This window comes from Thunnus thynnus, chromosome 12, assembly GCF_963924715.1.
Source record: "Thunnus thynnus chromosome 12, fThuThy2.1, whole genome shotgun sequence".
Classification (NCBI taxonomy): Eukaryota; Metazoa; Chordata; class Actinopteri; order Scombriformes; family Scombridae; genus Thunnus; species Thunnus thynnus.
Window position 1 is genome coordinate 4828597 of NC_089528.1, and position 17097 is coordinate 4845693.

Genomic DNA, 17097 nt, shown 5'->3' on the forward strand with positions numbered 1-17097 from the left:
CGTTAGCGCAAGCAGCTAAAAGGTTTGCCAGTCAGATATCTACACTTTTACAACTAGTTACATTGTCAGATGTCACTGACCAGAGAAAACAAAGAATTCTAAAGATTATTATTACAAAAAATAAGAGAGATGAGATTTCTTAGAAGTGGGCTTTTCTTAAACTGACTGGGTTGAGATTGAAGAACCATGGCAGGACAATGACAACATTCACCAGCATTAATTTCATTATTTTCTTGAAGACACAAGACATATTTGTGAATATTGGTCAAAAAACAGTTTTTGAGCTGGAAGAAAGATGACTTTTGGAACCAAAAACAATGTGGTTTATGGGAAATAAGGTCTTATTTTAAAGACACACTACTTCCATGTATACCACATCTTTGAAATATTTTCATTAATTTCACACATTTTACATTTTAAAAACATTACCACATGCAAAACATTTAAACTGCCATTTATGAACGTGTGGTCACCTTGACCACAGCATTACTGAACACACTGACGTAAAGGGGGCTTTATTCAATGGTACAAGCCCACAGAGGGACTACTGAATGTAAATATCCTTTAAAATAGACCAGAAATACTACTCCAGTCAAGTCACAAATTACTCCCCCCTCCCCTTGAAGTTTGAACAAATCCCCCTCTATATAATAATCCATCCCTGTGTGTCTACAGGGCTTTTGTGTCTGCTCTATTTAACTCTCCAACCAGGAGGACTCCCTTACTCTCCATCCTTCACTCTTCTCTCCATTAAACCCTCCAGTTTGCTCATATCTATATTACTTCTCTCTTCATTTCTGTTATGCATTTTCCTTCTGTCTTTCATCTATCCATTGTTCAGTTCATTCATGCAAAGCCGGGCTCAGACTACAGGAGTTTTGAGCCAATTTTTCCCTGATTCACCCCTCCCAACAATCAGAGGAGAAATCTGGTCTGAGACCTAGGTTGGTACCAATGTTCGGTCCAGATTATCTGGTAATATGAAGGGTTTACAGATCCGATCTTAAACCTCCAGAACTTCATAATTTCAAACATAATGGATATGTTGATATTTGATATGTTTGATATTTTTCAATATTTTACTACTTTCTGAGTGGGACCACAAGTCTCAGCAGCAGTGTGCGTGGTGCAACCTGATTTCAAGATCAGTTAGGATTTTAAAACTGAAGTCTGAGCCTGGCTAAAGGTAAGCAGAGTGAAACACAGTGTTTCTATGCCTATCTCTGTAGTATCACTGTCGACAGTTATTATATTTCAGTGTTTCTTACTCTGATATTACTAAAAAATACTACTGTACTACTATAATAACAACTATAAGGTATTGTTCCTAATACCTATGATCTGCCTTGTTCTGTTTTTGTTCAAGTTAATACTTACATAAACTCCAATAGCAATGAGAGAAGTTTGTGTTAATGGCTCAAGCTACAAGCAGAAGAGTTTCACACTTAACAAAATAACCATTATTAGACTGAGTCACATGGACATTTTTGCATTGCAGAGATAGCAATTAAATATAATTATGTTGTCAGAGCTTTCTAAGGATCTTGGCACATGAGTTCAGCCAACAGAGCATAACACTGGATTGTTTTATTTTTAAAAACTATAAAAAGTGGGCAATCTAGAGCAGGGGTACTCAAATACAAGTCTTAGGTGTCAACCGCATCAAAGGTCCAGTAAGGGTGCATTATGATGATATTTCACTCTATCTCAATCTATAGTTGTGTAACCAAGCTCTTAAACTTGAGCATAAAAAGACACTGGTGCAAGTGTTTATTAGTGAGTCTGCGATATGAGTTCTTCACTGCATTCACTGTTGAAAATGTTTGATTTTATATGACTTCAACCGGTTCAGTTTTGTGGCTCTTACCTGTTTTTGGGATAGTTTTGTTCAAAACAGGCATGTTTGGTGTCGTTGTAGCATTTTAGTTTTCCACAAATCAAACACAATAGTCTCTTACTTCCCTCAGGCAACATGAACAGGTATTTTTCAGTCCAGTCATTCCTACATGCATGTTTTTCACTGTCTACCTTTCTTTTTTAATATCAAAAGCAGTTTTGCTCATGTTAAACTCAGTTAAATTCTGTTCCCGGATCCGGACCGGAGTCTGGAGTACTTAAACCTCATCACAGTTGAACAGAAGTTAATCTGTAACATTTCAGAAAATACTTCCTTTTTACGTCCAGGTGCTGACAGAAATTTGATGAGAAACACTAAGAGAATGTGTTTCTAACATTGTTAAATTAGTATTTGGTTTCTGTTTGGGGCATCTAATCAGCTCTACTCATTTCGTTTTGTCAAGTCTGAGAAAATGTCTCAGCTTGGGCTTGGAAACAAAAAAGAAAGTATGCATTAGAAACTTGGGATGAGGGTTTTTTTTTACCAGGCAGGAAGAGTTTTACAAAAGATCTTATTGGGTTGCATTATGGGAGGTGTAGGATCAATATTTTTGGAGCTTTATCTATTCTAGGGACTAAGATTGAGGATATCCCTGCTACCTTGATTTTGACCACTCTTTTTTGTAAATGTGTCTCTTGCAAGTCCCCCAACTTTATAGAAGTGCAATAATAAATCACTGGAGCACCCCTTTAAAGGACCTTTTTAGCCAATTCCATCTCCATGGGTATACAAACAACTATCCTAAATGTGACTTGTGTTATTGATTATGCAGTTAAGTTCTCATGAAAGCTGCAGAAGATATGTTATATTATTCAGAAGGACTGCATGAAAAATGTAAGCAGTGTGCTGGTAGAAAATGATTTCTAAATACTAAAACATTAGAGGCCTGTATACCATCTCTATACCTGTTGGGACTTAGAACACAAGGAGCATACAGAATGGTGAGTTTAGTGACTTTGAAGTGAGTCAATTCCATATTTACCAAATTTTAATTTATCATGTAATATAATAACATAGAGTGCTTTCTGTTGTAGCTATTCAACAATAAATTTATATTTTTATGTGGTATTAGTGTAATATTACATGGTAATGGCTAGATAACTGGGAAGAGAAAGTGGAATATTCACAACAAAGGGTCAACACAACCAGCATGGCCATGTGGACCAGTGCAAATGCAGCGAACACACACTGCAGTGATATCGCCATGAAACTGGAGGCCAGTGTCAGCTAGATGACTTGAATTCAAGCCCTATGATGCCAAAATGTCGGCTGATAATTCAAAATGCCTACCAGCAAACTCAACTCTCACCTCCTCCACACAAGTGTACTTCCCTACAGGGATCAACATCACATTAAGGAAAAACATCACTCCTTCGAGTCTCAACGCTCTAAACGCTTGTGGCGACTCACCACTCTTGGTATCCTTTCCGTCCAGCAAGGGTCGGTAGTCGCTCTTGGAGACTGTCTCTCCCACCTTGTCATCATAGCTCTCTTTCTCCAGTGTGGCCACAAAGTCTCTCTTCAGCAGGGCCTCAGCTGGGGCTCCACCTTGGACTCCACCTCCACCCCCACCCAGAGCGTCTCGCAGGCTCAGGTCCATAGTCCTGTTACTAGAGAGAAATAGGAAAGACAGATGTGATTATCTTTATTTTTCAATGCTTATTGCTATCTTTTCTATCTTCTTCACCCTCTCTGCTTCACAGGCTGTCAGACAGTCACATTGCCTGTGTGTTCATAAAACTGTAACTTCGTTCTTCCAATGAACATCACACTTACTATTTGTATGTGACTTCACACCTTCTACAAGTCTGTTGAGGTGAGCACAGATGTGATTGCCCAGTTCACACAATTTGCAGACAGATCGCAGATGCAGCCTGACAATAAAAATCAGACCGAAGACAGATGAAGAAACTGAGATGTGTTGCGCTGTGTGATGTTTTATCTTTCCTCTGTTTTCTTCTCTTTATTCACTTCAGTAAGACAAGCTAGCCTGAGGAATCCTTTCGTAAGATTATCATTATTGTCGTGTCACAGCAATTACCAATTTGAATTCAATAAAGTGCTCAAAAACATGGGTGAATGTTGACAAACTAGTAATTTACAACTTAACATGAGTATAACACATTATAATTAATGCTTGTTAAAGGTTGTAATGGATGTAACTCAATGGATAGGTTCAGATTTTTCAAACCTATCCTTTGACTAAGTATGCTAGATATAAAACAAAAGAAGTGGACATAAATTAGTCTCGGAAATTGCACATTGTTGATTTTCACCACTTTTAAAACATGGCAGAGTCTATAAAAAGACTGTTTTTCTTTCTGAGACACATTTGTATTAAAAGGTTGCACAGTTAGATTTGATGGAGAAGACTCTTCTCTTTGTGGGAGCTCTCACAGAAACTGAGCAGCAACGAGGATTGTTCTGGGAGAACTAATCCCCCCCCCCAAATAAACACATACAAACAGGCATGAGCGTACCAGCAGAGAAAATGTATTAATATGATTGGATGTTACCAGTCAGTTGGTGGTGAAACAGGTGAAGAATTAGTCACTGATTGTGAAGGATGAATGAAACAATTAGCTAATGTAAGCACTGCCTGGACTAATACTATACTTAGTTGGTTGCCCAGTATAACCCCCAAAACTCCACTTAAATATGTCCAAAAGCAAGAAAGACTTAGTTGTGTTTGCTTTTTTCAGATGTGTTGGTGCTCCCTTTTGATAACAACTTGAAGCGGGTGCTTCTCCTGATACAGTGGTGAATAAAAGGGGGCCTAATTAATGATTTCCAGTCTGTGATAGTCAGGCATATGTATGAATAAATAACACCCTGATGCAAACAGAAATCCATTTACTGTTCAGGGTACTTTTGATACTCTTTTGATACAGAAATACAGATAACGACATTTCAGTATGGGCTGTTTGTATGAATGTTAAGAACTGTATGGACTATTATAAGAAATAGGGGTCGCTCTAAAGGTCGTTCAGACTGAGAGCGATGCAGATTTTCACCTCTCGTCATTAATTCAAACCTTGACCACTGGACCCCTTCGTGTTTATGTGCCTCTAGCAGCCAAATGTACCAACTGTACATTAGCTGTAAGCTAGCTAGCAATGGATGCACCAGCCTTGTCAGTGGGAGTTCTGACTGAACTCTTTCTGTCATTTTCCCTCCAGTCTCTCTTCTTTTAACTCTTTAATCCACAAGATAGACTTGAATTTTTCACCCAGGTTGAAACATTTTTAGCATGGGCTTGGTCTTTGCATTAATTTGTGTCATCCCAGGCAAATTTGCATCTATTTGCATCTTTCCATTGACACTGTATGCCATTGTGCCACCTCTAAAATTCATTTCAAATGCAAAACACACAAACAATGAAAACATTTAGCTTGCTGCAAACTGTTTCACAAACTCAGTCGACTGTGCAATATTTCAGAATTGAACATGTGAAATGACAATTTTGCTCATCTCATGGTTCAAAAAAAGTGATCAGTTTTGTGTTTCCAATTAGTTGTCAATAAACAGAAGACCTCATGCTATCAGCACCGTTTGGTTGACCAGTGATTTCTGGAAAACTGGTTTTAGTTGGGGATACTCTTCACTACACCTGCTAAATGCCACAAACATGAGACATAAACGGTGTTCCAATACTTAGACAGCATGACCTCTGAACAAACTCTTCTTTCTTTCTGTCCTCTGTTTCTGTTTATCCCTCCATCCACCCTCCCAGCAAACAAGCTGTCATTGTCTCGCAACTGTACCAAAGACACACACACACACACACACACAAACACACACACACACACACACAGTGGCCAGTAGCCAGTATGAGGACATACAGTATATGTTAGCAGGCCTTGAGTGGAACTGTAGGCCATTGTTTCAGGGGAAGGACACAGTACAGTGGACAACACACACACAAACTTTCACTTTGAGTTTCTACCTCTTTAACCGTCTGATTTTCTGTTTTCACTCTTTGTTTCCCGTTATTACTCTATTCCAGCTATGAATGACTCTCTATTTGGCTGTTTTTGCCTCTAATTTTGTTTCTCCCAAACACACATGTATTCTTATTATGGGCATGGTTTAGCACACACACATTTCGGCTTATAGTCACACACTCTCTCTCTCTCTCTCAGACACACACACACTTGCACTGCACTCAATAATTCCATCATTCCCATATAAAAATGAACCAATCCTAAATAGCAGCTTCCTAACCTCCATTACCCTCTTAGCGTATTATTCTGCAATATTTATCGCTCCATTGGAGAGGTTTCATAAGCCAGAATATTCAGTGGCCTGGAGTTGGTGTTCTTTGTTGTCTCCGGGGCAGTCATTCCTCACAATCCTCACTTTTTTTGTTTTCATTTTATGATTGACAAAGAAATGCTACATTTTTACTGTTGCTGAAACTTTGTATGACCTTGAATTTAGATATATATATATATTTTTATATTTTAGATGATTCTTCCAGTTCTTGCTTAGAGTTTGATAATCCCAGTCCTACAGGAAGGGAATAAAGTGTAAAGCAAGCATATGCACCTCAGCAAAGCCTTCACTAGACTGGATATAATCACAAATACAGGACCAGGAAGAGCTTTGTATAGCAGAGGAGATTTCAGGCCGGGTGGACTGTCAACAAGGATTATCCCCTCTTTTAAGAAACTGGAATTGTACACCATAAATGACCGATTGCTCTGTATTATCTTAAAGTTGCACGAATCAATATAATTTATATTAACAATAAATCAAATGACCATGCTTAATGTGAAAAGCTCTAAAATTAGTGGAGCATCTAGCAGCTAAAAAGCCAGCTACTTCCCTCAGGAGTTGGTGGAGACCAAACCATTTGTCAGGTAGCAGAAACACCAATCCAAATGAATGATAATGTTGCTCCTTGTCTGCTGGAGGTGTAAATAGGCGACTGTTTGCCAACACATTGGCTAACAACTTTATAAGGCCAGTCAAATCATGTCAGTGTCGTGTTTTCAGATTGTTTTTCATTCCCTGACTTGCCCCAAAAAATCTGTCAATGCAGCTTTAAACTGGATACGACAAAGGTTTAAATATGAAAAACTCATATTTTAACATACAGTTTAACATGAAATAATAACACCGACACTGCCACATCTTTTGGAACCATTATCTAATGTGCGTCAGAATAGAACTTTAAAAAAAAAAAGTAAAATGCTCTTGTTACAGTGAAATTGCATGAAATTAGTAAAATTACTATTGTAGTACTACTAGGCTTAAACTGCAACATTATGGATTAACTAAAGACTAAAGCCAAACCAGCATTTATAAACAATTTGTGCAGGGCTTTCACATAGAATACAATTGTGGCAAAGTTTGACATGATAAATCTATAAAAAACACTGTTACACAGAAGCATTATGATGTAACTGGTGGCAAGTAAAAGGCTGTGTGTGTGTGTGTGCATGTGTGAAAGAAAGAAAGACAGAGAGAGAGAGAGAGAGAGAGAGAGAGATGACGGTGATGATGAAGGGTGGTTGGGTAAGACAGCTGTTGCACTCTGAGGGATTAAAAACCTATCTCTGTACCCACAATCCCTTGCTTCCAGCATCCGCCACCTCTCCCTCTCTGAACTCAACCATCTGCTACGTAATCATCTCATCCTCCAAAACACTGACAGCTCTCTCTCTCCCTCTCTCTATCTATCTCTCTCTTTTAAAATCAAACACTTTACTGTACCATCAAAATAAAGGAGATTTGGTGGATGATATTTTTATGCTTGAGTGTGAGTGAACATGAACCATCACCCAAGTTAAGCTCAGCTTCACCTCATCACACTGTACACAAATCAGCAAATCTTCGTGTGAATATTTTGTCTGAATATGCAGCATTCTTTTCTGTTCGTGCTTTTGTGGCAGATTAAAGTCATGTTTAAACACGCAGGAGGAGAAATCACAGTCAGTCAGGATGTTTGAAACATTATGCATCAATACTAACATGTTGCATAAAACACCACAAAGTCAATAGAAATCAGCCCTTTATGTGCAGTTTAAGATTTCCTGTTGTTGAATCTTTTTAGCAGTTTTAACCAAATCAGCTGAGCTTGTCCCAGATTAAATTTGAATATTTCCACCAAATATAGTTCTCCATTTGACAGTGTTTTATACTTTTATAATATTGCACTGAAAATACCAAAACACAAGGGAAAAGTGCCTTTCAAAGTGAAAAAAACACCAAGATGCTCGTATTCGTCTTTGCACTGCCATGACAATTGAGCCCATATGTTACATGGTGATTGTGCAAAGACAAACATACATCAAACACTGATCCACAGCAGAGGCAGGTAGTTAAACTGTATGGGTTTGCTTTGGTCAGTAACATGAGGAAGTGGCTCCAGTCATGACACGTTGTGATGATGTGATTATTGTTTGTTCACCACTGAAGGTTGTCCACACCATCATCAGTACTCTAAGTGCTTGAGCAAGAGCAAGACACTTGGCCTCAAGTTGTCAATACGCACTGACTGAAGGTAATACACATGCAAATCATTAAACATTATAATTACAGATGCATATACATACTATGGTTATTGGGATTTCCACTGTAAACACATCCTTTATGTCAGTATCATCCCACCCCACAAGAGAAAACAGCTGTTTTGCTCCACAGTATGAGAAATGTTATCTAAGGTCAGCTCAGTGATGAGTCACAGTACAATATCTTAGTCTGTACTAATGATGTAACAGCAGTGAATGCAGAGGTTAGAGGCCCTGAGGAGCTGTTCATTCCTGCATTCATAGGCTGTTATTAGCTGAAAATGCAATAAAGAATCATCTCCATTCAAAACCACACATCTCTGGAGAAAAAATGTCATCATTTCTAACCACATTCCCAACTTGTTAATAATCCAAGCATTTTTTTTGCTCACGACACTTTATATGTTCATTATTTATAACTGGACAATATGAAGATTGTATTATTTAGAGTGGCTCTGTATAATCATGATAAATTAATGTGCATCCTGCCTTGTGCCCTGACAAACAGCCCAGCACATCCCTACTTTAGCAGCACTTTGAGTTTCTCAGCAGCTCTCAGTCCACTCAAGGACAGCAAGTGGCTAACACCACAGCTGTCAGTTATAATGTCCGGACTACTGGAAGGTTCATTCACAGTTCAAGAGATAGAGAGACACCACGACAGGACGACAAAGAGAGAATGAGTGAGTGGGTGGCAAAACATGACAGGTTGTGTTTGTACTCTTGTAATTCTGAAAAGATAACTGTCATAATTTGGTAATGAATTTGGCTCTGATCACCGGTGATACAGTGATAAATAAAATAAAAATGTTTTTCTCTCTATGATGACAGCTCTGTCTTCAGACAGCTCACTGTACACCAGACAGCCCAAAAAAGAAGGTAAACTCTGAGTAAAAGAAGGTAAAGCTGAGTATTTTTATATGTCCTAAAACATGGGGATCTTTAAAGAGCTGAGTTATTCTATTTTAAACTGCTGATGTACATGTGCATTATCAACAGGTGAAGCATAGAGAGTCTATGTGTGTGTCTGTGTGCATGCACAGCAATATGTCATCAAACATGATGTCAAAACAGACTAAAATACAGGAAATCTCCTAAAAGATGTCATTATTTGACTTAAGCTACCATTAAGTTAATATAGAATATTTTCTTATAGATTCAAACAGCATTTACTGTAGGTGTGATCAGTGAGGTATATACCTGGCTATTGTTCAAGTAGATTTTAATTGAAGCTGCTTTGGAAATACCTGTATGTCACAATGATTCCCAATAAAGGAGAGAATGTAGATTTAGAAGATATTTAGTTTACTCAGCAGTTATAATGTTTCATAGTTTTGACCATCATTTTGAATAGTAATGATAACATTGTACTCATGTAAGTTATTGCTGGCCATGTGGCAACCTTGTAATTAAGTCAGACAGGGCAAGAAACACGAACAGACACACGGGTTGAAACAGCTTGACCAGATTATTTTATGACCTTTATTTTGAGGTAAAAATGAAAGTAAACACATGAAATGTCAGCAATAATCCCTGATTGCACAGATGAACTACGGTAAGTACAGTAGGTCAAAGTTGAAGCAGAAAGCTGGTGTGTAAACTGTGATGAATGTTTACAGTTGTCAGTTTGTGTGGTAATGTTACCCTTCGTTTTCATTTTCTCTTCCAAATAACTTTGTCTAACGTGCTGCATGCATGAGAACACGCAGTATACATTCATCCCATCCAGAGGCTTCCGTTAGCCGAGCGGCTAACTTCCGGTTAGCCCTCTGCTAACTTAAATAGCGATAAAATCATTTAATCGTGCAGTTCTTTTAGGCTTTCCAAATGTTATCGGACCGAACAGATCAAGTTCCAATAGTGAAAAGAGTCATTTCGCAGGGATTGTGCGATGCTCAAAACAATTTATCCACCGTTTTACAGCCACAACAGTAGCGACAGAGTAGGCTATGATGTTAGCATGTTGACAGTGTTTTTGTAATTACTCTCACTGCCAGAAGGGGGAGACCAAAGTTCCACACTCCAGCTTTAATGAGTACAACCATACCATAACCAACAGATACAACGGCAAATACCACATAAATAAGAAAAATGTTATAAAAAACCTAAATAATCCCTTAAAATAAACAAGTCAGCTCTAAAAGAACAGTCCACCATTTGGGAGAATATGCTTGATTGCCATCTCAGTCTGATGGAAGGATCAATATCCGTTTCATCTGTGTGGTTAGATGGAAAACAAGAGTACTTCCCAAAATGACAGCCTGTTCCTTTAAATGTGTTAGTCAACTTCTAAGATGACACGGCCGGAAGATGCAGAGGACAGATAAGTAGCATAATTGAGTTAGGAGCTACCAATCCAGACAGCTGAAATGTGTCTGAAGTCTATTAGCAAGTTCAGAAACGTTGACTCTGAAAGTGACGGCCATGTCAGTCGTATCTCAGACAGATTATATGCGGTCAAAAAATCAGGACTCCCTCTTGCTTTTCTTCTTTTCGTCTCATCAATGCATGTTGTTCATAAAACCTCAAACAATAAGGATGTGATTCTGATGCTGGAAATAACAGAATATGAATAGTTTATGTGGACATGAGAAAAGAAAAAGAAAAAAAATATCTTTTTGATTAAAATTTAGGGACAAAGGGGAAATAGAAACGCACCATCAGGATTGCGTGTTCCATTTTTCAGACTCATGGCCTCTAACGTGTTAACATAATCTCACATGGCTGCCGAGCCAGTCGCCATGGTGACTCAGCAGCTCCTCGCTGTCTCCTTCTTGACGGGCACAAACTCTGACACACACACAAACACGCACACACACACACACGCAGCATGTCTCTGATGAGCAGCAGTTTAGATTACTGCTGACAACACACTGTGCCAACCTATTCGCACACACACACACATTTACACGTAACATCAGTATATGAGAGAAAGGTGCAGACAGTCAGCTTGTTCAACCAGCCTGATGACTAACTGCGCAAATCTGTCAAATGTGGGTCTGTGCTGTGTTTGAGCTTGTGATCAAGAGAGTCAAGACTGCACAGAGAAGATGAGATTGGAAACTAACAGTGGAGGGAAAATGAGAACTGTACAGCATCTGCAATAAGTGATTCTGTATCTTTTCATGTCTCTTCCCTTCCCTCTGAATGTGCTCAGAATGCAGCAGAAAGTGTGCATGCGCAGATATTTTTTCTCTTCCCAAGTGATGTAGATCTGATCTTAGGGGTAATAAATTATTGCGCACAATTTTACAGTGACCACCTAAGGACAAAACATACAAAAGCAAAAAATTTAACATTAAGGAAATGTGCTTCTAATCCAAAAATGCTACAAACATCATTGTTTTATAAATAGATTTTTGGCATTTGTGAATCAATTCAAAATCATAGAAAAGTAAATCATTTTTTTTCACCAACCTTTAGTAACAACAAATGTACTGAATGTGATAAGCTAACAGTATAAATATGAAGGAGTGAATTCAGTATTTTGGGGCACAAATGACACATTTTTGTGTACAAGTTCAAAAGAAAATCACTTCTAACACCTGTTGGGCTTCTGCTACGTCAGCATTGATGTCTTTGTATTGTCAGAATGGAATTGAACACATTAAGATCGACTGTAGCCGACAGTGAACTGATAGCTTGTCCACAAACTCACTATATACATTGAAACTACATTGAACATGGCTGATTATTGTTCATCTGTTAGCAAACCCCTCACTATACAGCACTTAACCAGCCAAAATCTGAGGTAACCATATTTAACAGCTCCTGTTCTGCTCCTCTACCCCCAAATAAAGCCAGACTCACAGTCTCTCCCAGCCTCTCACACTGCAACAGTCTTAGAGCAAAAGCACCTGTGTTGTTTATTTATGCAGAGGAGAGTGTAGGAGGAGAGGCAGGCTGCACAAAGGAGGCAAAAAGCAGACAAAAAGAAGCAGATGGAAGGCAGCTAAAGGCTATATGGGCCTGTTGGAAAGGAAACAGGATAGATTCATGTCCTGAGCTCTGTGTTTCCTAGGGAAAGACCCACAATTTAAACATAACAAGGCTTATTTTGTTAGAGGGGAAAGACTTAGTGTAGCTCAGGACACCTTTTATGAACTGACAGAAAAGGAAAACTTTTTTTTAACAATTTGCAGATATTTATCTTCAGTGAGGTAAATGTAGTTGATGGTGAGTTGTACTTTGAGGACTGTGTTTCAGAATGTCTTATCTGATCTCAAAAGAGTGGAAGTACCCCAAAAAAGGTTCACAATACTAAGAAGACTGTGTTGTTACTCCTACACTGACTCCTAAAGTTCAATTATGAACTCCCGCTGCTGTTTCAAATCACAAACACTGACGGAAGCTGTGAGGATGACTACACACACACACATTTACATAGTTACCCTCTCCTCCCTCGCTCTACTGTAACATATGATGTCAGGTCTGATCTCAGTCTCAGCCCCCTCTCTCAGCAGGAGAGAACGACCTTTACTGTTTCCTCTGAACTCTCTGTTAGACTGATCCAGGTCAGCTCAGTCAGAAGGCTACTTTAAAATCATCAAACGCATTTGTTTGGTATACACTGGTTTAACGGGATCTAAAAATAACATGAGGAATATACAGTATGCTACATTTCATTTACAGGTAAGACTTAGTATAGATGAAATAACTAAAATTACTTAAAATTGAGTGACAACGATGCCCCTACATAGTGGCAGAGTAATTTTGCTGTTGTGTTTACAGGGTTTTTAGGCCCCTAATTCCCACTGAGGTAATAAAAATGGCTTCTAACAAATAGACCACAGCTTACATAATTCTCTGAGGTCATCAATAATGAATAAAAAGGACTATCGCACATTAAGTGCACTGAAAGTCTTTCGAAGGATCCTCAAGAGTGACAGGTGCAGCAGATTGCACCCATGTTCCCATTTGCACAGCGTGAGGCCAACTTAACAAGCTTCATAGCCTCACAGGGGAAAGACAAGATTGTATCAGAGGAGGGTTGACCCACTGTGCCTTCATTAGACAGAGGTGAGACTATTATTCCAGCATCGTTACAATCTGCAATTCACCTCTCGTTATCTGAAACTGTACCATATTAGCATCAAAAGACAAGAAGTGTCATTTCCAGGGAACTCTGGTCTTCAAATAGTAATTAACATTGGTAGCAGACATGAAACACCAGGCTATTTTACATTTACTGAACTAAATAGGTCCTTTATTCCTCAACATTTACTAGGTAAATGAACAGATTTAAAATGTTGAAAACAATACAAGTATGAACAAACGAATTTCAGGTTTAAACTTTAAATACTGGTTCCACCCATATTTTGTTCTGCTTAATTCAAACAATTGTATCCACAAACTCAATTTTTAGCCACACTAGCGGCATGGGTTAGCATGGGTTAGCATAGGATGGCAATGTTGGGCAGTTGGTCTACCACTATGTTCCAGACTGAAATATCTCAACTACTATTCAACTAACTGCCATGAAATTTTGTACAGACATTGATTACCCCCAGAGGATGAATCCTAAAGACTTCCCCACATGATGAATTATAATAAAGTTGGTGATCAAATTCTTTGGTTCATGACCAAAATTTATGACATTCCCATCAGTCTCAGCTGCACTCCAGCTGTGTGTATAGTCCTAATTAGCAAATGTTAGCAAGCTAACACACTCAGTTAAGATGGTAGACATTAGGCTTGGGTGGTATCTATTTTTTCATACCTCCACACCCTCCTGACATTTGACCAGGGTACACGGCATATGACGGTATTTGTGTTATGTGAAATTTTTGAAAATGTAAAAGCTGCTGGCGATAGAAGTCACTGTAGCATGTATGACATTGTCTAAACTACAATGCCGTGTGTCTAATATGCAATTAGCCTTCTTAGATAAGTTTTGCTGGGTTTAAATACTTATGGCCCATAGAATGATACATAGATAGGAAATAAGCACGTGTCTTCCATAGATTCATGCTGGAGGACCTGATGACACTTGTTGCCGCAGTGGATACCGACACGTTAGTCAGCTGAATGAAGACGGTGTGCAGACTGGTAGTCGAATAAAATCATGTGGCTAATAAATTGCTTTTGTAGTTGGAAGAAGTCATCTCAAGATAAAATTATATGTGGCAATATTTTCATGATTCCATACCACTTGCAGTCGCCATCTTTGTCAGCTCAGCTGCCTGTTGCACCAGTAGAGAGTGACGTCTGGTGATGCGTGCTGTGGACTACAGTACATCACCTCAATACTCCGTATCAGTTTAATAGAAAGAGGAGCGTCTGTATTTTTGACGATAGTGAAAATCATACCTTTGGGATTTCTAAATACCCTGGTATACCATAAAACCTTGATACCACCCAAACCTCGTAGACATTATACCTGCTTAACATAAACATGTTAACATTGTTATTGTGAACAAGTTAGAATGCTGGGGATAGCATTTAGCTTGTGGCAACTGCTGTACATACAATACAGCCCCAAAGAGCCCATAGCATGGGTATAGGCTCTTAAACTGGACTTATAGTTGTGTGTTAAGAGGTAGCCACGTGCGAAGGCTACATAGCCACACAATACCTGACATACTCCCTAAATGTGTATAGGGCTAAGGCAGCCATGGAAATACCACATGTAGACTGCAAGAACTGTGATTGGTCATTTTAACTTCTTGTGTTTTCTGGTGACGGTGGAGATTTCCGATGGAAGATAGCTGAAAAGAGGCTCCTTGATTTGCTACTTTTCAGTAATGCACATCGAGCAAAACCATCTCCACTACAAACTTTCTGCTTGCAGTGACTCCAGCTAAACATGGACATGGCATAGCAGTAGTCTCTTATTCAGAAATTAGATAAGGCAAAATAGAGGTGTGTATGTAAATTTTGTTTTATACATATTTGTGTAGCCCACTATCACTTTATATCAAAGTGAAAGACAGAATATAAACTCAGTTACAGCCTGATTACACACATATCCATCTGGTATCAACTGACGCTGAACCATAGATCAAAGTCTACACCGTAGGTAACTACAACAGACTCCACTTCACACCTTGTGTCAAGTACAAATCCAGTTTATGTCTTTGTAGACTATGATTTGGTGTGTTTTTGCTTTGAGAAATTCTGGCCGATTTCAGTGAAAATTGGTGCAGTCTAAGTGCTTTCTCAGAAGTCAGACATTTTCAAATCCTACACATCCTACACTTTAATAATCAGTGTTACTGTTAGGAATCAAATCTAAATATACCCTGCCTTAGCTCAAACTGTGCCAGTCACACTGTTGCACATTCAGACTTCATTAATGGTTCAGTACTGGAAGCTGTATATGCTTTATAATCTTAAATCAATGAACACCATTTGACCCTTGGTCACATATCATGCTGTTTTCCACTCCCATCTGTCATGTTCCTCTCCCCTGAAGATTATAATAAAGCAGAAATGCCATAAAAGTAACCTTGGGGAAAAAAAACGCAAAAGGTTCAAACTGTGGTCACCAGCTTTTTCACTGGTACACCAGGAGGAGCTTCTTGAGACTGGAGGGTGCTATCTGAGTCATCTAGCTCCTTAATATTAGGCTTGGTTGATATTGGGTAGCAACACTAAGAGATAACTCCATCTTTTGACCCCCAGGTGTTATGTAATCTTACATTTTACAAACTACCATTAGGGCTTAGAGAAAGCCTGGGGGGGACAACACCGCTGTTAGATCATGTCTCTGCTGTACTCTGGATGACTGGAGAGCCTACACATTTCCTGTAGACATAGCCGATTATAACTGACATTGTTATGGGGTAAAATGACTTACACGGTGAATGGCTGGCTGGCTGGATGATTGGTTGACTGTCTATTTCATTGGTTGACTGGGTATATAACTGCTTTTGAATGGCTGCCTGCCTGGTAAATGGACTGAAAACGTTGGCTATACCTGGCTGGATGACCGCTATCTTGACTTCCTGCCTGCTTGGCTGGTAATCTGGGAGGGATTGCACGTAATCCCACCAATCCCTAAAGCAGAAATTATAGCACCATCATCACAACAGCCATGCATTAGTACATCTCTGATAATCCATCTATCTTCCTGCTTGTAGTCTTTGGCATTTTTTCTATTTTATCATGTTATCTATGGTTCAAACATTCAAGCCATTAATACACTGAAAATCTGAGATGTTCAGGCAGCTGGCCTTGACTCATTCTCCTTATTTTTATCCCTCCCAGTTCCTCAAAATTTGTATTTCAAAGCAATCGGGGCTGCAGAAATTTCATCCAATTTCTCAAACCCATTAGCTAATCAGGCATGATTAGCGCTGGGAGGACTGGGCAGTGCCACGAGATATGGATGTTCCAGTGTAGCTGCTCCCACTATCCAGTACCATGGGAACTTTAGGACATATCTGTACTTTGTTGCACCAAATTCATCAGCCTTAGTCAGGGCTGATCAATTTAAGGAGATATCTTCTTGTACTTTTTCTGCCTACTGTTGCGATTGAGATTAAAATTGCAATTACTTAATATAAATTAATCTACAGGCCTTGTATTTATGGTCTTAAACAAGATATGATTGTACCAATCACTGCCATAAACTTTTATTTTATCTTATAGATAGCACCTTTTTTTTCTCTTAAAATATACGCCATAAGGATAAAAGGTATGCTTTATTTCAACGAAGTAAGTTTAATTAAGTTTAATTTACTC

General features: G+C 38.8%; 1 protein-coding gene across 9 annotated transcripts in view; it reads right to left on the reverse strand.

Moving 5' to 3' along the window:
- The window catches only part of map4l (microtubule associated protein 4 like), a 126140-nt gene that overhangs the window by 84271 nt on the left and 24772 nt on the right, over positions 1 to 17097 (reverse strand). For all 9 annotated transcript variants that reach the window (XM_067604945.1, XM_067604950.1, XM_067604949.1 and 6 more), the window contains exon 2: positions 3308 to 3507. In XM_067604945.1, coding sequence (XP_067461046.1) covers positions 3308 to 3497 — 190 coding nt within the window. In that variant the 5' untranslated portion in view covers positions 3498 to 3507. The remainder of the gene's footprint in view (positions 1 to 3307; positions 3508 to 17097) is intronic.